General features: G+C 32.7%; 2 protein-coding genes across 6 annotated transcripts; one reads left to right on the forward strand and one right to left on the reverse strand.

Annotated features, from left to right (window-relative positions):
• Positions 1–216: 216 nt before the first annotated feature.
• Positions 217–2,932, forward strand: LOC100244399 (tubulin beta chain). The gene is made up of 3 exons (XM_002273478.5): positions 217–1,453; positions 1,652–1,921; positions 2,009–2,932. The coding sequence occupies exons 1-3, from the start codon at positions 1,060–1,062 to the stop codon at positions 2,677–2,679; spliced, it is 1,335 nt and encodes a 444-aa protein (XP_002273514.1). The 5' UTR covers positions 217–1,059; the 3' UTR covers positions 2,680–2,932.
• A 532-nt stretch (positions 2,933–3,464) lies between these two features.
• LOC100256502 (serine/threonine-protein kinase BSK7) lies at positions 3,465–18,313 on the reverse strand. 5 transcript variants are annotated; one of them, XM_019217003.2, is made up of 13 exons: positions 17,877–18,313; positions 17,710–17,776; positions 17,442–17,521; positions 16,975–17,328; positions 16,666–16,886; positions 15,440–15,575; positions 14,573–14,706; positions 14,382–14,487; positions 13,833–13,918; positions 12,537–12,725; positions 5,219–5,371; positions 4,629–4,742; positions 3,465–4,258 (listed from the first exon to the last, which is right to left on the reverse strand). In XM_019217003.2, exons 4-13 carry the CDS (start codon positions 17,054–17,056, stop codon positions 4,013–4,015), a joined length of 1,467 nt encoding a protein of 488 aa, XP_019072548.1. In that variant the 5' UTR covers positions 17,057–17,328; positions 17,442–17,521; positions 17,710–17,776; positions 17,877–18,313; the 3' UTR covers positions 3,465–4,012. The 5 variants fall into 5 exon arrangements, with proteins under 5 accessions (XP_019072548.1, XP_059598935.1, XP_010660747.1 ...); XM_059742952.1 differs by having other exon boundaries at positions 18,096–18,112; XM_010662445.3 differs by lacking the exon at positions 17,442–17,521.
• Between the last annotated feature and the right edge of the window lie 7,903 nt (positions 18,314–26,216).

Consider the following 26,216-nt stretch of genomic DNA (forward strand, 5'->3'; position numbering starts at 1 on the left):
TTGAAAACAAAGCTCTAACTACTCCTCATCTATGAAGTCTTCTCTCCATTCCATCCTACTGGGTACATATGGAGATCTATGAATGTAAATCATCCCAATGTGTGAAAATTGGATGATAAATCTTTCCTTAATTTTTTAATCTTTTCCTAGTATAATGTTATTATCTATGGAGAGAGCACAACATTGGATTTGGAACCCTAGTGCTTGTGGGGGTGGCTGAAGGAATACTTATTTCACAAGAGAATAGAAGAGACAGAGTGACAGAGACTCTCTCATATGCCCTTCAATAATTGAAGCTTCCTACCTATTTCTCACTGTCACACTGTCATCATCCCTAGGTTTTATATTACTCCATGCCACCTTTAATTTCAAAAAAAAATCTCATACTTGAGATTTAAATAATAATATGGTATAACTACCTTATCAACATGAATCTTACCAAGCTGCCCCTCTGTAGGAACCAATAGAATTTGTTTGTAACAGAAGTATGCTGGTCAATCTCAATGCTGTCACATACAATCCTAGAGGGAGATTGGATGGAAGGGGTGCAATCATTTTTTGGATTGAAATGATCTAAGAAGGCATTCACAAGAAGAAATGAGACTCTGAATTTGGTTTTGACCCCAAATGGAAAATGGGGTATTTTTGGAATCCAAACAACATATGGGGAATCAGAGGGAAAATGGAAAAAGAAAAAAAGAAGTATAGAAAAGGATGGGTCGGTAATTTTGGAGAGAATAAGGCCAGATATCTTAGCATGCAACTTGTTGTCTCCTTTCATTTCCAGCTCACAAATCTTGTTGGTGTTTGATATGCCCTCCCTCCAAACACACCCACATGAAAATTATTAATTCAATCTCTCACTCTTTCTCCCCCCCTCTCTCTCTCTCTCTCATTATTTTCCTTTCTTTAGTGAGAAATATCTCTACCTACATATCCCCATCGATATTTCTCTCTTCTTTGCTCTCTTCTTCTCTTATATATCTCCCTTTGAGTTTCCAACTTTTTGTCACAGCCTTTTGTTCCCAAGCCAATTGAGCAATCCATATCATTCTGAGAATGAGAGAAATTCTCCATATCCAAGCTGGGCAATGCGGGAACCAAATTGGTGGCAAGTTTTGGGAGGTGGTATGTGATGAGCACGGCATCGATACCAAGGGGAATTACGTTGGTGATTCTCATCTGCAGCTTGAGAGGGTGAATGTCTACTACAATGAGGCCAGTGGCGGACGGTATGTGCCTAGAGCTGTGCTCATGGACCTCGAGCCAGGGACCATGGACAGCTTGAGGACTGGCCCCTATGGCAAAATCTTTAGGCCTGATAACTTTGTGTTCGGCCAAAACGGAGCTGGAAACAACTGGGCCAAGGGGCATTACACTGAGGGGGCAGAGCTGATTGATTCTGTTCTAGATGTTGTTCGCAAAGAGGCCGAGAATTGTGATTGCTTACAAGGTACTTCCAATCTTTTGTTTTTTTCATTTTTCTGATCTGGGTTGTGTTTGGATCTTCAAAATAACCAGAAAAAGAGAGAGACATTGGAAATAGCTCAAGTCTCTCTAATTATCCATGTATTTTCTAAGATCCATAGCTTTCTTCTTTCCAGACTAGGCCTTGTAAACTCTCATTGAAATGCTTAATTTTACATGATAGGCTTCCAGATTTGCCATTCCCTCGGCGGCGGCACTGGATCCGGAATGGGAACCCTGCTTATATCCAAGATCAGAGAAGAATACCCTGATCGGATGATGCTCACTTTCTCCGTCTTCCCTTCACCCAAGGTCTCTGACACCGTCGTTGAGCCCTACAACGCCACCCTCTCCGTCCACCAACTCGTGGAGAACGCCGACGAGTGCATGGTCCTCGACAATGAAGCTCTCTACGACATTTGCTTCCGAACTCTCAAGCTCACCAATCCAAGCTGTAAGTTTAAAACCTTTCCCCAATTCATATATCAGTATGTTACCTTTGATTTATAAGCTTATATGTTAATATGATATAAACTTACAGTTGGGGATTTGAACCATTTGATCTCCACCACCATGAGCGGCGTAACATGCTGCCTCCGCTTCCCCGGCCAGCTCAACTCCGACCTCCGAAAACTGGCGGTCAATCTTATCCCATTCCCGCGATTACACTTCTTCATGGTGGGTTTTGCACCCCTGACGTCGCGTGGATCACAGCAGTACCGGGCCCTCACCATCCCGGAGCTGACACAGCAAATGTGGGATGCGAAGAACATGATGTGTGCGGCTGACCCGCGACACGGCCGGTACCTGACCGCCTCAGCGATGTTCCGGGGGAAGATGAGTACTAAAGAGGTTGATGAGCAGATGATCAATGTGCAGAACAAGAACTCCTCGTACTTTGTTGAGTGGATACCAAACAATGTGAAGTCAAGCGTCTGTGACATCCCTCCGACTGGGTTGGCCATGTCGTCGACGTTCATGGGGAACTCCACGTCCATCCAGGAGATGTTCCGCCGGGTGTCGGAGCAGTTCACGGTCATGTTCAGGAGGAAGGCGTTTTTGCATTGGTACACTGGAGAGGGAATGGATGAGATGGAGTTCACAGAGGCGGAGAGCAATATGAATGATCTGGTGTCAGAGTATCAGCAGTACCAGGAGGCGGTGGCGGCGGAGGATGAGGAAGAGTACGATGAAGAAGTGATGGAGAACTAGATTGGTGGCGGTGGTGGTGGTTGATGTCACTGGGTTATGGGTGTGGGGTTTGGCTGGCAAATAATCGAGGAGGGTGGGGTGCTTGTGTATTCAATATTTGGGGTTTGGTATCCCTATGATTGTGAATTTGTGATTTTATTTTTTATTTTTTGTCCGTTATTTATGTGATTTGTGAGTTGTGAGTATAAGTTTTGTACTTGAAACAAGTAAATCACTCTGTTAAAAGGGCTTGTTCATCAGACCCCTTCATTTCCCTTCTCCTCTTAAGCTTCCAACTCAAAAGGAGAAAAACCAATAATGTGAGTATATCAATTAGGGTATTAGTTTATTAGTGTCAAAGCTATGGAGGATTCTTATTAGCTTTGATCTTGGAGGGTGACTCATTTGTATGATGAAGTTAGTTGGATTTGGAGATTCAAAGAGGGGCTCCAAATCTAACATCTACTTAAGATTAAGATCCCATTGAGAGTGTAGTTTAATCTCGCCCATTAGGAATATTAGGAGACAATTCATATTTCATAAGAGCATCTGACTGAAATTACAAGAGCGTGGATTTACTCGAATCAAAAAGAAAAAAACAAGAAATCTTGGAGATAGAAAAAACTATCGCAAAATTTTCATTAGTTTGAGTGAAGATCAAGAGGTCAGCTGAACCTCTTTGCACAAAATCAAAATAGAGTGAGGGTTTTGTTGGACAAAATTTGAACCCCTGCAGGCATTTTTACAATTGCATCACAAGCTCATATCCAACCTCATCAGAAAACATTTCATATGGGTCCACAACCACAACAAAAAGAACAATTTTTATTTGACATAAAAAAATAAAGGGTAAATAGCATACAGAAACAGTCGATTTCACATCAGATATTGAGCAAACTACTTCAAATTACAACAATGGCAACAACTTGGGGCTAGTCAACCCTTTTGAAGCAAAACTTAAAATGGGGGTTAAATCCCTCTATAAACATATGATCCAATTCCAAGAACATCTCAATTATTTGCAAAGATTGTTGTCATGGAAAAGGCCCGTAATCGTTTTGACAAGGGCAAAGTGTTTTCATATAGATAATAGTGGAAGCATATCCCCAGTAAACTGACCAAAACCACCCACCCAGTAATGCTTCGAAAGAATGCTTCAAGATGACAACAAACCAACCAGTCATAAATACATAAAGATTGGGACCATTTCTGTCCATTTTAATTTTATGGTTGTTTTGAGGTTGAAGAGCCTTTGTTCATGCGACCTGGAAATGAAGGAGCTCCTGTTTGCCATCCAGTGGTCACCTTCAATATGAGGAAAAGAGATTTGGGTTTGGCCTTCACTCTTCTTTAGTCAAGCAGTTTTATTCTTCTTCTCTTCAAGTACTGAGCCTTCTTTAAGGGTTACCTCTGACTCATTCTCCCTTCCCAAAGCAGAAAGAGCTACAGCTTGTAAATAGGATGCTATGTGCCAAATGGGGGATATTACTTGGGCTTGCACTGCATCATTAAGGGCTTCCTGTGGCATATCACTCATGAGATAGCACAGACTACGGCGTGCAAAAACAGTTGGAGAAACCATGGTTCCAACATCAATAAACTGCACATTACACAAAAAAAACGCTCAGCTCAGTGTCATGTGGGATAGGCAGGATAAGTTTCTGTAGAAACATGAGAACCTGCATGGCAGAACCCAAATCACACAATTCAAAGAACCACAACTATTGAGTTCAAATCCAAGGAGTTTGTCATCTTTTTAAAACTTTTTCTGTGTCATATTTTCCTTCATCGACCATCTAAAATGTGACTTCATCGCTAAGAATTTTGATATAAAATCAACCAAGAGATGAGATGTGACCAGTACTCACCAACTGTGCATTCTACTTCCAAATAGACATGATAAAATAATAATAATAATAATAATAATAATAATAATAAAATTCATAAAAGGGGTGGTTAACCATTTTGACCTGGGTATAGCATTCAATTGCAGCTCTAAAATCTTTGTGCCGGAAAGCAACATCACCCTTTTTCTTTGAGTTCAATGTTTCTTGCATCTGGTTGGTCCACATCTGGAATGAAAGCTGCAAGCTAGAAAAACAATAATTAGCAAGACCATGTATAGCTTAGTGCCTGATACTACACCATTTAACAAAGTGGACACAGATCTGGTTCCAATTTAACCAAATCCACACAAGTTTAGAAATTTTTTACATAAACTGTGAAGTAAAAAATCACATTGACCAAAATTCAAAAGGGTGAGGGAAAAAAAATTGTGGTTACAAAATGGAAAATTTAAAGCCATGTGATGTATTAAGATCTGCTATTGCAATGCTACAAATCTGATGTGGCATAAACTGATAAACATCAGTGTAAAATTTCGTAAGCATGATAATTTATCCCACAAAAAAATTTCTTGCCATCTCACAAGACAATTGTCATGGATGAAAACCAAATATTTAAAATATGATTACAGTAACAATCAATGAGATGAAAACTAAACCCTGAATGCTATAAGATCATCAACTAATTTTTTTACTTTGACATGTCAGAAACAAACCTCAGTTGTTGCTCCCTCATCATCTTTATACCCAAGCTTTTCTAAAATCTCGTGAATGGCAGTCAAATCCATTCTTAAACAAGCTTCACCCAGGGGTGATAAAGGTAAAGTTGCACCACTTTGAGGCATACCCATCAATACATGAGAAGGAACCTGCACAACAAAGTAACAAAGGCTCACTCCATTGTTGTCAAGATGCTGTTGAACTTTCAAAACACCTTAGAGCTCACAGCTCATGCAGATCGAAAGAAAAACATTATACACACATAAAACCACACACTTATGCACATATAAACACATATAGAGGCCAAGATATGGAACAATGATAAATGTCGGGCTACCAAGCACAAACATTTGGATTTGAGATGTGAAAGTGGTCTTCAGCCCCTTCGATGACGCTGCTTTGATGGGACAAGCACAACATAATGACTGTATCCTTCCCATGATCTTTGTCCTTACACTCAAGTGAGGGGTTACCAAGTTGTGACTGATTTCATAATACCAAGGGATTTTAATATGCCTTTTTAATAAATTATCTAATTTGCCTATTGAAAAGAGAAAAAGAGAAGTTAGAATCAGTTTCATAAGATCTAATCTATACCAAATCAGAAAGGTGATTCGATGTCTTGTTTGGTTGGATCATTGTTTGAGTCAATCAGACTGAAAAATAAATTTTTTGATTGAATGGTATAATGTTCTAAGATATTTTTCAATTTCAGGGGAACAAAATGTTCAATTCAGGGCACAGGATGCATTTCTGCCTATCAGAAAAAGGCTAGGATACTTGTATATAAATTTCATTTCCTAGAAGACTTTATAATGAAGGATTTTATAGGTACTCACAGTCTCACAATAAAAAGGCTATGATTCACCAGAATGCATAGATTCGTAGACACTCCCATAGTGGGGGGATGGAAGAGGGCAGGGTGTATATTACATTAGGCATTGAATGTATGAACTATCCCATATATGTCATATATATGGTAAAACACACTGATGTCATATATGCTTCAGCAAGCTTGAATGATTGAACTTCCAGCCTCTTATATTACACTGACTTCGCCTGGGACATCCTCTGGACACCAACTGATCTACCAGTTGTCAGCTTCTAGATTCAGACCAGTTTAGAATTATTAGACAAGATCTTCTTTGACTATTCTATAATGTAACAAGGTTCTTGCAGTGTTGCAAGTCCTCAATTACTATGGTTTGGGATGATTAAACTTTGTATTATATCTATTATTAAAATCATGTCAGTTATTGCAGTTGTTGAGTGATGGTATCAGATATACACTCTGTAACAGAACATGAACATTGGAGGAATGAGATTTTATCTTGGGCTAACAAATTTCTAGAATCATACTGATGTACACATTCCGGCCCCAGAATCCCCCATAAGCATGATTGTTAATTAATTTTTTATCGAACATCCATTTTACGGTTACGGTGTGCAGGACTATCTGCTGTTGACAACTTCACAACTTCTTCATTTTTTTATAGCACAGAAACACTCTAGTTCTACTTCACAGGACAGGAAAACCACACAAACAACTCCTCCTCCAAGAACCATGTATTGGATAAGCCCAAAACTCAAACTAGGACCCCTCCTGCTTAATTACTACAAATGCAAGTAACACCAAAAGCTTCCAAATCACTCACATGAATACATAATACAAGGGGTGGTGCTGTTATTAGTACTTATTTTCCTGTTTCTCTCCCAGTTGTCAAGAATGTTGAGGACAATTACAGTCAACAAGTTAAGTAACTAAGTAATAATGAATATTTTAACATATATTAAAAAAGTAAGACCTAAAAATCTTACATTAATGACATGCTTTTTGAAAACTAACAAATTGTTTAATAGGTACCCAAAACTCACAAGTAAACCACTTAAATATAAAATATGAAAACTTTTTAAGACTAAACCAAATTGAACCCAAAAACCAAGACAAATATTAATCTAAAAAAATCCAAGGCACATGGAATATATACAATGGGTACCAAAAGGATCTGCCAAATAGAGAGAGAACACAAAAAACTACTCCCTCCCTCAGTTAGATCCCCACCTAATCATTTACATCCCTCACTCAGTTAGAACCATAGTGGTACTGTGGCAGTTATTTTTGGCCCACAGGTATAGCTGGTCCTGTAGCAATGTGGAAGCAGCTATTACAGTCCCATGGTAGCCATTATTAGCCATAGCAGCCACAACCCAGTATGTCGAGTCTGAGACCGAAGAAATGCAACCAATGGAAATTAAGGTTATGAACTGGATCAACAAAACTGAGCAGAGATTTAGTTAATTTATTTCAAAAGGACCATCACACTCTTGAATACAAGTCCCAAGCCTTATTAATAGGTAGTTAGTACAGCTACTTTCCTTCCATTCAGGAATCAAAGTGACGTTTTGCTTCTCAACCATCCAAGAGGAGCAATGACTTGGGAACTAATAAACACATATTAACTATGTAGTTTCTGTTGTTTGCTTCAAATAACCCGTACATTCTAGGAATGTAAATGAGCTGGCTACGGAACGGGCAACCACCTTGCCCATCCCACCTCTAAAACATCACAGGCCACCCAAAGTAGAGCTGAGCAGATATGCCTCATACCCGAGAACCAAAAATTTGAAAAATATACCCCTGACCCACTCCACCTCATTGGCTATTCTAATATATAAATAATAATAAATAAAAAAATCATGCTCAGCAACTAAATCCTATCTCAAGAACCAAAAAGCAATGATCATTTTACATTAGTCACTGATAAAAATAAATAAATAAATAAATTTAAAAGTAAATAAAAATCATGCTCAGCAACTAAATCCTATCTCAAGAACCAAAAAGCAATGATCATTTTACATCAATCAATGATAAAAATAAAATAAATATATATATATATATATATATACATAAATAAATAAAAGTAAATAAAAATCATACTCAGCAACTAAATCCTTCTCAAGAACCAAAAAGCAATGATCATTTTACGTCAATCAATGATAAAAAATAAAATAAAATAACCATTGATGCTCAACAACCAAATCAAACCATTTGTCAAGTTTATCTTACAACAATCAATCATTAAAAAAAATTGATGTTCAACATTCAAATCAAGACAAACTCTTACTCTTATCCATTTTTTTTATAAAAAAAAAAAACTGCTTATGGCACAGTGAATCCAATGAAACCATCATTTGAATGAAGCGAATTAAAAAATAAAACCTATGGAATGGAGAAAAAAAGATCCATTTATCTACTTTCAAATTATACTTGTTTGTACACTATTGTTAAGATGAATGTTGTTGAGAACACAGATTCCATTAGTAATGGCAATGGTATGGGAGATTTGGAATGAAGAATTTCCTGGGAAGATAAAGATTAAAATTTAAGGGAATATGAGATTCCATATTCAATATTGGAGAGATTTCAAGGAAGAAGGGATTAGGTTTGCGAGAGATTGAGAAATTCTGAGGAAATGAGGATTAGGATGCGAGAATTGAAGAGCATATAGGCATGTTGATGTAGGACAACCCTAGGATGGTTGCCTACACTCAAGGGTAGGTGGGCTAGGGTTTTATTTTTAGGGTGTAAGGAGAGGAACAAGGAATAAATTTTATGGTAGAGAAAATTATAAGATAAGAAATAGAGAGAAAGAAGAAACAATGAAGAAAAGATAAAAAAACCTTAGAGTCTCACTAAGGCCTTCTAGGAGTCTCACCTAGAAGAAAATCAATGGAGTCTCACCATTGAGGGTTGCAACCTTGCAATGAAAGAAAGTATAATATTATTCATCAAATTCATTCATTTGATTTACATTGATTAGCCTATTTATAGGCTTCTCTAAGAAATTCAAAGTCTACTAGGACTCTAATAACCTATTATGATTCTAATTCTAATTATAACATCCAAAGTCTACTAGGACTCTAATAACTTATCATGACTCAAATTCTAATTATATTATAACTCAACTAGCTAATCCTAATTAGACTCCAACAAATATTAATCATAATTTAATTCCAAGTAATATTAATCCTACTTTAATTACAATTAATACTAATTCCCTTTCTTGATATATATCTTGAAGATTCATCCTCATCAATACCCCCTGACTTGAAAAAAAACTCGACCTCGAGTTTTAGTGATTTTCCACGATCAATTGAAATTTCGAGCAATGCCTTCTACCCTTTCTTTCTTCGTCATCTCTTTCCCATGGTAAGACAAGATCTCAAGATCTCTTGAACTTGTTCAATTTCATGCAAGACAAATACTGGACTTCGAAAAACTTTTTGATGTTGTACAACAAGTTGATAATTCTCGAAATAATTATGTGTCTTCAACAAACTTGTGGAAAGTTGTTTCCCACACTCTTCTTGTAAATTGTTTTGTGGAAGAATAAGATTCTTGAATTCCCTATATTCAAAAGAAATTTCAGCAGATTCTTCATGTTTGCCACTACTCACGATAATGTTTGGCCTTGGGAAGTCAAACATCGATTCTTCTGAAACTTCTTCAACTTCTTTGAGCTCTTCTATTAGTTGATCTAAGATTAGTTTCATCACCTCTTGCTTTCTAGATTCATCAGTGATGATTTCTTCATCCTTTCTAGTAACTTCGACTTGCTTTTTAATAAGAATATTTGATGGCTCTTCTAGTTTCAAGGGTGCTACTTTTTCCTCTAGTTGCTTATGTGGTGGAATTTCCTTCATTGGACAAAGGATCTTCTTTCGCCCATTGCGCACAAGTGTGTAAGTGTTCTCATAGCCATCATGTTGGACCCTTTCATCAAAAAGTCATGGTCTTCCAAGCATAATATGGGCAACTTTCATCGACAAAACATCACACCATGCTGATAACTCAAAATTATTACTGAAATTAAATGTCAATAAACAAGGAGAACTCACCAAAATAGATGCGTCATTTACCCATGCTATTTGATAGGGATTTGGATGATCTTCTGTCTTTAGATTAAGCTTCTCAACAAGCTCCTCTGAAGCTAGATTGGAACAACTACTTCCATCAATAATCAAAGTACATAGTCTCCTTTGACAAGCAACACGAGTTTGGAAAATGCTAGTACGTCACCAATCCTCCTCTTCATTTAGCCTTGGTATGTTCACCAATGGCTGCATAAAAAAGTTGTAGCCTTCGACCATGTTTGCATACGTTGCTCCACTCCTCAATTACGTATGCCTTCATGCCAAGAATTTTCGCTCTGATACCAAAATTGATGTAGGACAACCCTAGGATGGTTGCCTACACTCAAGGGTAGGTGGGCTAGGGTTTTATTTTTAGGATGTAAGGAGAGGAACAAGGAATAAATTTTATGGTAGAGAAAATTATAATATAAGAAATAGAGAGAAAGAAGAAACAATGAAGAAAAGATGAAAAAACCTTAGAGTCTCACTAAGGCCTTCTAAGAGTCTCACCTAAAAGAAAATCAATGGAGTCTCACCATTGAGGGTTGCAACCTTGCAATGAAAGAAAGTATAATATTATTCATCAAATTCATTCCTTTGATTTACATTGATTAGCCTATTTATAGGTTTCTCTAAGAAATTCAAAGTCTACTAGGACTCTAATAACCTATTATGATTCTAATTCCAATTATAATATCCAAAGTCTACTAGGACTCTAATAACTTATCATGACTCAAATTCTAATTATATTATAACTCAACTAGCTAATCCTAATTAGACTCCAACAAATATTAATCATATTTTAATTCCAAGTAATATTAACCCTACTTTAATTACAATTAATACTAATTCCCTTTCTTGATATATATCTTAAAGATTCATCCTCATCACATGTACATTGATTGGATAAGTAAACATAATATATCAAGGAGGGGCCGGGCAGGCTTTAGTAATATCAGTTCTGGCCTGAACCTGATTCTTACTTCCTTATTCCCAGATCTGCCTCTAATCCATTTAAAAGCTATCCAAACCTGGTCTACTAGTGCGGGCCTAGCTAGGTGGGTTACCTGAAAAAACCCACCCCATTATCATTCCTAATTCATTCTTTCAATGTTATTCTACTTGATGATTTCTTCACGCCATTTCAAGGAGAAGTGTTGCATCCCCAACCACTATTCTTCTCCAACCCAATTGCCTATTGTATTCTTACGTGCTTTTTCATTTTCTTTCTATGAATAGATTAACAAAATCTCTTAGCTGCTGATTGAAATTTCATCCCCCATTTTGTGTCTCAAGAATTTTATTCAGCCAACAGAATTTATGCACAAGCATGATGGCCTCTAACATCTGGAACATTATTTAAGAGTTGTTGATATGCAAAAGCATTTTCTAAGAAAGCATCATAGATTCTCTTTTCCTTTCTGAAAACAGTAGCTGCTCAAGACGTTTTAGAGAGCTCACTGGCTTGGGTTCTTCAATATGAGCTTGATAGCATTTATACAAGGATGGAACCATGTCAAGGCTTGTGTTATCTCATCTTTACCGAAATGAATAATCTTTTTTACATAGACATTTCAAAATGCATGAAATACCTGCATTAAGCACAAAAAAACATGGGTATGAAGTAGAGAATGTGTTGGAAGCCTGCTATCAGATATGTTATCACATGCCTAAGAGGTGTCTCTGGAAAAATAGAGATGAAAAATATTGGTAGTTTCCCCCCAGAAGTTCCTTGGATACTTTCTTCACCTGTCACTTTTTTTCATGTATGTCAAAATAATTTTCTGTGCAGGACATAGTATGTTATATAGACACTTCATTTTGCTCAGATTAAAGAAGAACAAAATTGTAATGCTTCAAGAACTTAGCTCTGTCCTGATACCCTAACATGGAGTTAGACTAATCCAACACCTAAATGCATGACACAAACCAAACTCAAATGCACATGCTACCTGAGTACATTAACAAAAAAATAATATGCTTAGCCACGCATATACGACAATATGGAATTATGCATGTTGTTTAAAGCAACTAACAACAAACAAATCAAGAATCGCAAACAAGGAGATTGTTTCAAAATAAATAAGAAACCAAATAAAAAAATATTTGAAGGATGACTCTGATTGGAAGTTCTACAAAACATTGTAGCAAAGAAAAAAATTAATCACACAGCAAAACTCAGTCTGGATAAAGTTTCAACTATTTGAAAAGCATAACAACTAACCTCAGTTATTTCTCTTTTGATAGGCAAAGATCAAATATATTAACAATGCTAAACAAAAGGGTGCACAAAAGCATACATGGTGTATAAAAAGGTGCCAAAGGACAAAACAAAGCAGAGGAATACACTAAAAACAACTCCATCCCCCTACTTAGAGCTCAGCCAGTCAATAAACTAACCTCAGTTTCCTTCTGAAGAGGAATTAAAGCAGCAACTAATGACTTTGGATTGGGCCGCTCTCGGGGCTCATATTGTAAACATCGTGATGCTAAACGCACTAATTCAGTCCCATCATCACTTGAAAATTGGCCTTCCAAGCAAGAGTCCGTTAGCATCTGAATATTTCTGTCCCGTATCAGGTCAAGTGCCTGATTGAAATTATTCGATTAGTCTTTTTTTCTGATAGGGAAAAATAAAAGAAAATGTATATAGAAGCAAGTTGCAGAAAAGGAGGCACAAGCAACATACACACATTGAATAATTACTTCATTACTATTAGATGAGAAAATATATGTAGTGTAGTATTAAATATTCTCAGGCAAAAACTAGCAACAGAACATCCACAATTTTCCCAGAAACCAAAACCACAAGCTTGACAAGGAACAGGAAGTATGGAATTCTGAAGTTCACAATCTTATCCAGAGATCCCATGAGCCAGGAAAAGTAATATGAATGAGAAAATTCCATGGGCTACCATGGCCATTTTGTTTACACAAAACAAATATTCAGAATGAGAAGAAGTATTTAAGTAAATATCCCATCCAGTATAATCATTAAATAGATCCACATCTACATGTGTTGTGAGTACAAAATTTAGGAGTGAAGTACTTAGTGATGTTTAGCAGTTAGTATCCCATCAAACATGGAGGTTTAACTTTTAAACTCATGTCGTCAAATCCCTTACAAATCAAAGGCATGAGATACTAATCCATGTGTTTGAGCACGGGCACTGCCTTCTGAAAAGGATGCTTGTATACCAAGATCTAGTCTAGTCCAAGATAAGAAGTATCATTCAGAACACTCATGTTAATTTCTCCCTTTTTCCTTCTACACATACACACATAAGGATGCTCTAGTTGGCTGCTTGTTACTTCCATGGAGGAATATGACCTCTTCCTTTTTCTTTCTACACATACACACATGAGGATGCTCTAGTTGGCTTGTTACTTCCGTGGAGGAATATGACTCCAAAGTGCTTGGAAATATCTTAAGTTAAACTCTATTTGGAGTTTGCAACTCTATTTGGGTATACATAGTAATAAGAAAATGGCAAAAAGAATTAGGAAACTTTTCAGGAAGAAAAATTTGTATAGATGCCAATCACAACATTCAGAACAACAATTCTAAAATGTTTCCTGCATTTGTTCATCAAGCGCAAATAAACAGCACTTACAGGCCTTTTAAGTAATAATAATAGTGATCCCAATGAATTAAGCTTGCTGTATGGAAATGAAATTAGCAGGAAGAAGAATTACATGGCTTGGAGGAATATGTTTTCCACTGAGAAGGTCAAGCAAAAGGGTGCCAAAACTATACATTACACTTTCAGGTGTTACCCTTCCTGCAGAAAAGCAGAAAATGCCGATTATTTCGGAACTCAAAGTAACCAACAAAAAAAAATCATTACATCTCAAAATACAAGATTGCATTGTATGCATTGCATCCCCACAAAATCATATTGGCAAATAAAATTAGGACACATGAAATGAGTCATCCAGCTCCAGCACATACTACCACATTAACATTTATAAATAAAGACAATCAGGATTGTAGCAAGTCATGGAAAGCCATTGCCTTTCGGCCATTAATGGTTCCTGTCACAACAAGCAAATATATAAAAAGAAAAGAATGATATCAAAAGAAAAGAAAAGGCATTTCATTTGTGCATAATAGGATAAGTTCCAATTGTGACATCAGCTTTCCCCAATAGACAGCATTACCAATGATTCCATCTATATCGAGCTAGCAGAGACGAAGCAAAAAAAAAACAAGAGAGATACAGTGGGGCAAGTGAGAACAAATACCAGTCCTCAGATATTCAGGAGGTGTAAAGGCTAAGTTTGTGCTATAACTTTTTCCATCTCTACTATTCTTCATCATACCAAAGCATGAAAGTCTAGGATCGCCATCCTGAGATTTAATAAGAGCAATGTATCAAAGATTCTAAAAGAGAAAAAAAAAATACCATAAAATTGAAAAAAAGCAACATACTTACATCATCAAAAACAATTCTATAAGCATTAAGATCATGATAAAGTGCACGTCCTTTGCTGGTACAATATTCCAAAGCTTGTGCAAGATATAAAGCCACCCTTAATCGCATAGCCCATTTCATAGGTTGTGTTTCCCCTGAGCCAACACGTAATTAAAGTCAAATCAAACAAAAAATCTCATACCCCAATCCATTCAACAAAATGAAAGCAAATAGAAAAGTAAATGGCATCTGATGTAGGAGATACTCATACATGAGTGTACAGATGCAAAAGAAATTAATGAAGCAGCTCCTAGTTTCTTGAGCTCAGACTGGACCTATGACTAAGGACTCAAAAGAGATGCCTCTCTAGATTCATCCCAAGTTCCCTAAGACAAAACATAGCTCTATAGAGTTGTACAGGGCAATGTGTGACTTCTGCACTTTGTTTGACATAATCAACTAGGCCCAAAATTGAAATATGAATAAATTAACAAACAAAATAAAAAAGCTCACAAATGGATACATCACAAAAATTTTAAAAAGTGAGAAAGCCATTGTGACCTTGAAGAGAGAAATAATAATAAAAGAATTGGAGCTCTAATTGAACCAATGGCAAGTTAGGTAAAATATTCAAATCTGCGACACATTGCAGGAATTAACTATTAGCCGGAAGAGCTTGTGCCCCACACATGAGCATTTCATATCCATCAGAAGTAGATGCTAAAATGAAAACCTGTAAAATTTCAACAGCTACTGACAGTAACTTTCTGTTTCTCTTCAAATCCTATATTGAGTATCCCAAATATAGATTTCTTAAATAAAATAAATGTTGCACAAATGCTAAAGCATATGCAAGGTCACCAGATGTTGCATGTCTAAGAAACTTACAATGAAACAGGTGCTTTGCAAGTGTGTCATTGGGCATAAATTCTGCGACAAGTAACCTCTCATCTCCTTCAGAACAACAACCAAGCAAATTTGCCAATCTGTGATTTCGGAGCTGCCCAACAGATCTTGCTTCTTCCTAAAATTATCCAGGAAAAATCAAGATTTAAGTACACAAAGTGGACTCAAAATTCATGCAATACTAAACCAATTACACATCGAATCAAATGCAAACATGGAAATAACTGGCTTCAGTGCCCACGACATTAATAGAATGCGTTTCTAAAAGCAATGAAAGAACAACCATTATATGCATACTAGTTATCCAACTTAAAAAACTAACAACCAATTACCCAGCCACGAATAGTTCATAAAGAGGCTTGCTCATTGAGGAAACAAAACAACCGCTGCTTTATAAGTTCAAGTGAAACCCAAGTAAGATGGAACTAAATGAATAGACCAGTGAACCAAACTTAACACAAATCTGTCCTAGAAACTTGGAAATAAAATTCATGGGATGTAAAAAGCAAGAGATTATGGTCATCAAACCTATCAAAGGTTGACATGGGTAAGCACCAATTGTCAACTAAAGATGCTCAAGTGTATTGGAAAGACAAGAAGATATGTATTCCAAGGAATAGCACAACTTGAAATCAAAAGCAGGGACATCATGAACCCATGCATGGAAAACTAGAAATCAATCTTTCTTGGTTCCTCCTAAGCAGATATTTGATTCAAATTGAAAGGTGCACAGATGACAACCAAAAAAAGACTTGCATTGGGATAATGAAAAACAACATAACTGACAAGAATCCAGTGGAAGAAATGATTCTAGATAGGAGCAGATGGTCATAAAAGGATTCATGTATGTAACCAACTCATGTAATTGGGAATTTGGGATTAAGGCTTTGTTGAACCGAGTTGAGTTGGTTCCTCTTAAGCAATAAGATGCAGATCCAAGCATTGTCACAGTAACTTGCGTCTTGCTTAAAGTTCACTACCAAGCACAATACTGCATCATATCAGGGCTTTGCCCAGCAACATACCGGTCAAGTTCATCTTTAAGTATACTTGAGAAATGCAACTAAAACCGTAATGATGACAAAGAACATGATGGAAAACTTTGAGAATTTAAACTAAGCATCAGGCAATAATACCAGAAAAAAGAAGCAAAGAAACTTCATAATAAGGCATGACATACCAAAGCTAAAGAGCAACGATTTACTAACCAAAAATTGCCTGGCATCAGGCCAGGCTGATTTATTAAAACGTTTGACAGCAATCCGCCTTTGATTCTCAAGTTTCCCTTTATAAACCACATTGGGAGCCTTTTCACCATGTTCAGAAACTATGTTCTCCGCAGCAAATCCAGATGTAGCCATCCTCAGTTGATCAATAGTGTATTCATGAAAAGCAGGCAAATCATCAGCTTCACTGTTCTCCTCATTTTCTACCACAAGCAGATGGCAAAGCAAATGCAATCACTGAGATCACCCTTTGTAAGCTGAAACAAAAACTATAAACCACACTTCACTTACCAACACTGGGAGGCTCTACAACTAGTCCTTTCTGTTCGGAATCCCAGCAACAGACCCAGAATTTAGAACATTGACAGCCCATCCCGATCCAATAACTTGGAAGCAAAAACTAGCAGTGGATCTTGAAGATTCAAATTTTGTCAAATCTCAAAACAGCTCAAATAATCCACCCAGCTTCCAGAAATAATCCAATCTTAGTCCTTTTTCCATGCAAATGTCATATCTTCCCTTGCAGTCCCCAATTTGTCACAATACCCTCAACACCGGTGTCCATATACCAATCGTCCTTGAGAAACTGTAACTAATTATGATGATTCTGCTGTTAAATGCTACCACAGAGAACCCGCAATTGGCCTGTGATAAAAACAATATGATTGAGATGTGACCTCAGAGCTTTTTTCCATAATTGCAAATGAAGTTCAAATTTCCATTAATAGATACAGAGAGAAAGAGAGAGCGATCATAACTCATTAAGTCAACATTCCCAAGTCCAAGTCATGAATAATAAATGCTGGATTTAACATTTAGCTAAACCCCCGTTTGGTTGCTGAGAAAAATGTGGGAAAAAGATTCAATAAATTAAAATAAAACAAAACCCAACTCAACTGAGCTCAACCCACCCTCCACTTCTCACAACCCAAAACACCAAAAACACCCGAGATTTAAAATTCCCCCACTTCCTCCCTTCTTCCCCCAATTTTCCCAGCAACCAAACAGACCCCACAAAAACAATACCTCAACAACGCTCCCCTTCCGAATCAACTCTCACTGCACCTGAAGAGTATGCATCAGACGGTGACTCCTGGAGCCAATCAAATGACACCTTCAATCAAATCAAAACACTAAAAGCACGAAAAGTATGTTGAGGAAAAGTGGGTGAATTCTTATAAAAATCGCAGAACCTTAACACCCCCTTCCACGTCCCTCGATTCGGTCAAAAGATAGGGAAATTCAGAAAGTGATTTCAGAAAGTGTTTTCCAAAAACATGGAAAGTGGTTTTCAGATCCTTTTTTGAAAACCCCAGAACCCAAAAAAGAAAAAAAAAAATTAAGGATAAAAATCTGAGAGAGAGCTTTGAGATTGAGATAGCAGTAAATGGATATCATATGAGATCTCCCACCCCCTGTTTGAGTTGTTGTGTGTACGCATAACTCTTAAGTCTTTCATTTTCCCATTTCCACCGACATGACCCTTTTTTTTTATTTACATTTTCTTTTCCCTTTCCCTTCTTTTCTTTTCTTTTCCATTTTATTTCCTGAACTGGATTTCCCTGAAAATGAAATCAACCATAAATCACCGAAAAACGCTCTATTGAAATGGAGAAAACGTTTTACCACGTTTTTGCTGCGGCACTTAACCAACAAAGGGTCAAGCTTTGTACAATTTGAATAGAAATAGCCAGACATGTAAATGCTTTTTTTTTCATATATATTATTTAAATAAAAAAAACTTGGGTTTATTTTCTCTTCTTTTTTTTAAGAAATAAATTGTTTTAAAATTAAACAAAAGACAACATTGAATGACTTTTATTTGCATGCTGGTGGACTTGGAGTCACGTACCTAAATAGCACAATATTATAAATTTTTTTTTAATGAATAATTTTATTTTAATAGAACGAACATTTAAACCCATCGAGTAACCCAATTAATCAGGACGAATATTAAAAAGTGTGATTTTAGTAAATGACACATAGTATTGAGTTTAAATCATTTTATTGATAATACCTTAAATTTATCTTATATTAATTATTGTGGAGCAGTCACTATATCAAAATTTAAATCTCTATAAAAAAATCCTAAAAACTCAATTATAGAAGGTTCTCGATTATGAATAATAATAATAATAAAATAAAAATCTAAACTCAAAAAATGAAAAAGAAAACTCCCCATTACCCTTTGCTTGTTTTGATGGGATTTTTTTTTTTTTCTCTTTTAAGTGAAATGAAATGGCCTAGGTCACGAGGAGGAATGTATAAAATAAAATAAACCCGTCAAATAATCCAATTCATCAGAATGAATATTGGAAAGTGTGATCCCAATAACTTACACAATCTTGATTTAAATCTTTTAATTGATAATACCTTAAATTTGTTTGATACTTGTTATTGTGTGATCTGAAAGTTTAGATCCCTACGAAAAGTCCTAAAGACACGGATATAAAAAGTTCTCAATTATAAATAAATAATAATAATAAATTGTAGATCTAAACTCACAAAAAAACAAAAAGAAAACTGTCCATGACCCTTTGCCTGTTGTTGCCGTTTTTTTTTTTTTTTTTTCTTTCTCTTGGAATGAAAGGAAATGGCCAAAGTCACGAGCGGAATGTACAAATTAAAACAACCATTCTTCTTCTCCCGATTTATAGTCAAAGTGGCATCTTTTTCCTCCTCATCACAGAACACAAGTTGGGTACTTTTACTCAATTGTTTTAACATTTTAACCCAAAGATCAATGATTTCCCTCTTTAAAGATCCCAAAATGCCCAAACTTTTTGGCGGTATGATTTAAATTTGTTTTTAAAGAATAAATATTTTTAAAAATTTATAGCATGGTACATAATTAAATTTTAAAAATAGCTTAGTTTTGACCGAACAAGTGAATATTGTTTTCATTAACTTTTAAAATTAAACTAAAAATATGTAAAAGAATAATAATTAAAAAATCATAAAATACGAAATAAAGTAAAATATATATATTTTTTATTTTATTGAATTGTTAAAAATATTAAGATTATCTTTATTTATAATAAAGATATTTTATTTAAATATAATACCACTTATATAGCATGTCAATTTCACTTTTTCTACCAACATAAAAATATAATTTGGGTTCAAAGTGATCTTTTTCGCTAAAAGAATGCACATTTGGGTTGAAACGAATATTCAAAACAACCATTTTTTTATGTGTATTTTATCTTTAATTTATTTGAAAATGTAGTTTTAATACAAATTTAAAAATTGCATTTAGAAACTCGATTTTATTACACATTTTTAAAACCCCATCATTAAAACTATAGTTTATGATTTTTATAAAATACTGCATTGTGGATTAAAATGTTAAACAAATTAAGAGTGAGTTTGGTGTTGATTTTATGAAGTGTTTTTTGTATTTTCTAACACTTAAAAAAATTTACTTTTCAAGTATTATAAAGATTAAAAACACTTCATAAAATTACTATCAAATATACTCTAAAAGTATGTTTGGTAGGGATTTTAGGAAGTATTTTTAACATTTTTAATATTTAAAAGATAAAAAATTTAAAGTATTAGAAATTCTATAAACACTTCTTAAAATTATTACAAAACACAGTCTAAAAATGAGAATATGTTTAATAATAAATTTAGGAAATGTTTTTAATATTTCTAATACTTGAAAATTTATATATTTCAAGTATTAAAGATGTTAAAAACACTTCCTACAATCACATTCGAATACACTCTGAAATTGATAGTGTTTTGAAATAATTATTTATAAGTATTTTTTCATAAAACACTACATATGATTTTCAAAACTATAAGGCCCATTTGGCCATTTTTTGAAACTTGTTTCTAAAAAATTGTTTTTTATTTTTTAATTTAAAAACAAGTTCAGTAAAACATAACCAAACAATTTATGTTTTCATTTTATTTTTAAAATTTGGTAAAAATAGTTTTTACTTATTCCTTAAAAATTGTTTTTTAGTTCACTTTATTTTTAAAAATTATTTTTCAAAAACAATTACCAAACAGTGTTATAAATTTTTAAAAATGAAAAATTATTTTTAAATCATATTGTAAAATATACTTTAAGTGATATTTTGATATTTTTCTATAAAAATATTTTTTAACCGCTTATTAAAATCAGAGCAAAACGACTTTGAGGGAAAATCAAAGAGATCATCAACGAAATACCATAACCAAACCAATTGAGTTATTACTCAGACTTGTACTTGGTGTATGGTTGGACTTTTCACAATAGTACGGTAATTTAAAAACATTATTCTTAAATTATTGTAGCAAAAGAAGTTATTCCAAATATATTGTAGTTTTTGCCACGTAGGAGAGAGGTGAACGGATAAAATATTTTTTAAACCAAAATCGTCTTTCGAAAAAGACGATTTTATTTTCATTTAAAAAAAAAAATTCAAAAGGGAAATTGTCTCTTCCCTTTAAAAAAATTTAATTTAAAAAAAAAATCTCAAATTAAAAGAAAAAATTAATATTACAAAAAAAAAATGGAAACTAATTTAAAAAAAATTCAAAGGGTAAAAAATAAATAAAAATTCAAAAGGGAAATCGTCTCTTGAAGAGACGATTTCCTTTTAAATTTTTTGTTAAAAAAAATTAATATTTTTAAAAAAAATCTCAAATTAAAAGAAAAAATTAATATTACAAAAAAATTGGAAACTATTTTTTTAAAAAAAAATTTAATTAATATTATAAAAAATATATTTTTTTAAAAAATCCCAAATTAAAAGAAAAAATTAATATAACAAAAAAATTGGAAACTAATTTAAAAAAAGAGACGATTTCCCTTAAAAATATATATTTGTTAAATTAATATTATAAAAATAAATTTTAAATTAATATTATAAAAAATCATTTTTTAAAAAAAATCAAAAATTAAAAGAAAAAAAAATTGGAAACTAATTTAAAAAAAATAAATTAATATTATAAAAAATAATTTAGAAAAAAAATCCCAAATTAAAAGAAAAAATTAATATTACAAAAAAATTGGAAAAAAAAAATTTCAAAGGGAAATCGTCTCTTCTTAAAAACATTTTTTTTAAAATTAATATTATAAAAAAATAATTTTTAAATTAATATTACAAAAAATAATTTTTAAATTAATATTATAAAGAATAATTTTTTAAAAAAAATCCGAAATTAATAGAAAAAAATTTGGAAACTAATTTAAAAAAAAATCCGAATTAATATTACAAAAAAAATTGGAAACTAATTTAAAAAAAATAATAATATTATAAAAAATAATTTTAAAAAATCCCAAAAAATAATTTTAAAAGGAAATCATCTTTGAAGAGACGATTTTCTATTTTAAAAAATAAATAAAAATTCAAAAGGAAAATCATCTCTTGAAGAGACGATTTTCCTTAAAAAAAATTAATTAATATTATAAAAAATAATTTAAAAAAAAAAACAAAAATCCCAAATTAAAAGAAAAAAATTGGAAACTAATTTATAAAAAATAATTAATATTATAAAAATTAATTTTAAAAAAATCCCAAATTAAAAGAAAATTTTAATATTAAAAAAATTGAAAACTAATTTAAAAAAAATAAATCAAAGGGAAATTCTCTCTTCAATAGACGATTTCCCTTTGAATTTTTTTTAAAAATTAATATTATAAAAAATAATTAAAAAATCCCAAATTAAAAGAAAAAATTAATATTATAAAAATTGAAAATCCAAACTAATTTTAAAAAAAAATCAAAGGAAATAGAGACGATTTTCCCATTAAAAAAAAAAAAAGAATTCCTAGTCAAAAAAATTAATATTATAAAAAATAATTTTTTTAAAAAATAATCCCAAATTAAAAAAAAAATAGTATTAAAAATCCAAACTAATTTAAAAAAAAAAAAATTCAAACTACACTCACCAATTTCAATTGAAATTTGAAATTCAAATTTTAATCGGTTATTCTATACACTACACTACACTATTACCTATTCATGTGCTTATCCTATACACTACACTCTTACCTATTCCATACCTATTCATATGTTGTCATATCCGTCCATTTAATACTCCAATTTACTATACTTCACCAATTTCAACTTCTCATACACTATAAATTACCTTATTCCTCCCCATTTTCTCCTTCAAACTCTTTCTTACTCTTTCTTTCTAATTTTTACCTTCAAACTTCTTCACTCACGTTTTGTCCATCTTCCCCGCTTGAAAATTTAAAAAAATATATATTTTTTTAAGGGAAATCGCCTCTTTTGTAATATTAATTTTTTCTTTTAATTTGGGATTTTTTTAATTATTTTTTATAATATTAATTTAATTTTTAAAAAAATTAGTTTCCAATTTTTTTTCTTTTAATTTGGGATTTTTTAAATATTAATTTAAAAATTATTTTTTATAATATTAATTTTTTTAAAAAAAGTTTTTAAGGGAAATCGTCTCTTCAAAAGGCGATTTCCCTTTGATTTTTTTTTTAAAATTAATATTGTAAAAAATAATTTTTTTTTTAAATCCCAAATTAAAAGAAAAAATTAATATTACAAAAAAATTGGAAACTAATTTTAAAAAAATAAAAATTCAAAAGGGAAATTGTCTCTTGAAGAGACGATTTCCCTTTAAATTTTTTTATTATAATATTTTTAAATGGAAATAAAATAGTTTTTTAGAACGATTTTGGTTAAAAAAAAAAAAAATTATCGTTCACCTCTCTCCTATTTGACAAAAATTACCATATATTTTGAATAACTTCTTCTACTATAATAATTTAAAAATAATTATTTAAAATTACCGTACTATTGTGAAAAGTCCGTGTATGGTCACACGATGTCGCATTCAAATGTTATCTAAGGTGGGCCTAAAATGGAATGACTAAAGTTCCCACCAATTCAATGAATTAAAGAGGTGAATGGTATCTTGAGAGATGGTGAGGCTGCTCATCCTAGGCTTCACCAATTTAGGGGTATGGTTAGCTTCATGAGACTGTTGATTGTACCAAATTGGCTGGTTTAAACAAGGAAATGCATGGCCAAATAGAGAAATTAATGTGACCTAATCAATATTAACTTCCATGATGAGACTATTGGGAGATTTTATTGTTCCCATTTGGTGGCACATTCTTTATAATATCTGTGATTTTATCATGGAATTAATTTTATTTTTTATTTTTTGGAAGTTTATATGATTTTTTTTATATATTGTATCAAAGACTCTAAATATATATTTTTTATTTAGAAGTCATAGGACATTCAACCTTGACGTATGCTCTAAAAAGTTAAAATGAAAACACAAAATATCATATAAATACGATTTCAATAAAAATTAAATTTAAAATAAATATGAATAATTACATAATCATATTTAATTAATTTATTACTTTCCAATTATGTTTGTTTTGAATTAGTTTCCTTTTTGTTTTATCGGGAATATCATAAATTGAGAATTTAAATATCACGCCATAATAAGAGTGACATACATCCAATTTTTCATTTATACTCCTCGAATAAGAATAATATCATAATAATATATATTCTAAAATTCATTAATTAAAAAAAATCTAGCTAAGTCGGATTTGCTTAATTTTCTTAAAATATTACTTCTTGTTATCAAAATTTCTTGCAGAGTGATGAGCTGTTCAAAATCTATTTATAGATTTTGGCAATCTATTTGAGATTGTAATACACTACCTTATGATTCGAGATATGAGTTGTCTTGTTCATTATAATGGTTTTCCTGTGATGAGTACGCTAATATATGTGATGCATACTATACATGATTTACGATGAATTCTATTAATTGTTATAATTTATTAAGTTATTATACTACATGAACTCTCGACCTTTAGGAGATATTGAGCATGTGTTAAAGTAAACAAAAAACTTTAACATATGGGTGAGACCCTAATGTGATCATATATCATTATGAATTGAGTTACCAACGATGAAAGTTGGTGATAACGTATATTCTCAATAAATGCACCATCATATATAATGGGATTGAAATAGTGTGTCCCATTTGGTAATCTAAATGATATGTGATCTAGAATACTATGACCATTAAGGTTTATAAATGAATATTTATATGATTCCTTTACCGAGCTTAAGTGACTTAACCCTACCAGGGTTTTGGTCATTTAATATAACATTAAACGAGTTATAATTAATCAATCAGTCAAATTCAAATATCTTATTTATTATCCCCTATGCATTATTACATAATTACCAAAACGTCCTTATGCACCAAAGTAAATTTAGAGTCAATCAAACCCTTATAAAACCGTGTCATCATGGTATACGAGTTTAGAGCGTGAACCACTAAGACCTATTGGAGTATTGACTTTATCAAAGTCAGATTTTAAAGTTGATTTAACATTTCACTAGATAAAATCAATTACATTATAGTTAGGGATGACAATGGGGCGGGTTTTTTCAGGAACCCGCCCCGCCTCGCCCCTAATGGGACGGGGTTTAATTTTAATAAACGAGTTTGGGATGAGTATGAGATTTTTTTTTAAACCTGGGGTGGGTTTGGGTATTGCCCCATCCCATCCCGCCTCGATTATATATAAAATTATTTTTAAAATTAAATTAATTTATTTATTTTTTTACTATTTTTAATATATAGATAATAATACAATTTTTTAATAAAATAAGTTATAAAAAATATAATAATTTTATTATTTATAAAATATATTTATTTTAATGTAATTCAAAATTTTAAAAGTATTTTTATTTTTTATTTTTTAAGTTAAACAAGGCAGGATGTGAATTGTTTTTAATAAACGGGGTGAGGTTGGGATGGAGGTGACCGGTCCCAAACCTGCCCCATTGTCATTCCTAACTCCAGTACCCTATGTAAATAACAATGAGATGAAGTTCGAGTTCATGATCTATTATTTATATTGCATGTGGATTCTCCATGAATTAGTGTTCGTTATCTAACAAAGTATTGTTATCGACTATCATAATTACTTCTAAAATATCCGAGTTACATATTTAACTTATTATGTGATTAATTGACATACTCTAACTAAAACGGACATATGTCAAATTTCACTAAATAAATTACTATGACCACAAATTTCATGACTACACATCATTTTGATCACCCAATGTGACACACTGTCTCAATTCACGATATATCATGTCACCTCTATTAAAAATACACATTGCTACAAATATCCATTAATAGTGATTCAATTCATAAGAATATATGACAATTTTATGACATCACTCATAAATCAAAATCTCCCATTGATTTTGGTATAGACTCAATATCATTTAAAGGTTGAAAATTTATGCAGTATATTAGTTTGATAAATTATAATAATTGATAGCCTTACATCATGATCCACAATACGTCCTATCGAATTTGCATCATATATACTAGTGGACTCACAATGGGAAACTTATCCCGATTACTAAAATAAGTAATCCCTCTAATTAGGAGGTGATGCATTACAATATTTACTCCATTGTTGTAGATAATTTATTTAATTATAAAAAAACTCATTACATGCATATTTTGTACAATTATTAATATACTTAAGTCACATATAA

Source organism: Vitis vinifera, chromosome 2, assembly GCF_030704535.1.
Source record: "Vitis vinifera cultivar Pinot Noir 40024 chromosome 2, ASM3070453v1".
Lineage (NCBI taxonomy): Eukaryota > Viridiplantae > Streptophyta > Magnoliopsida > Vitales > Vitaceae > Vitis > Vitis vinifera.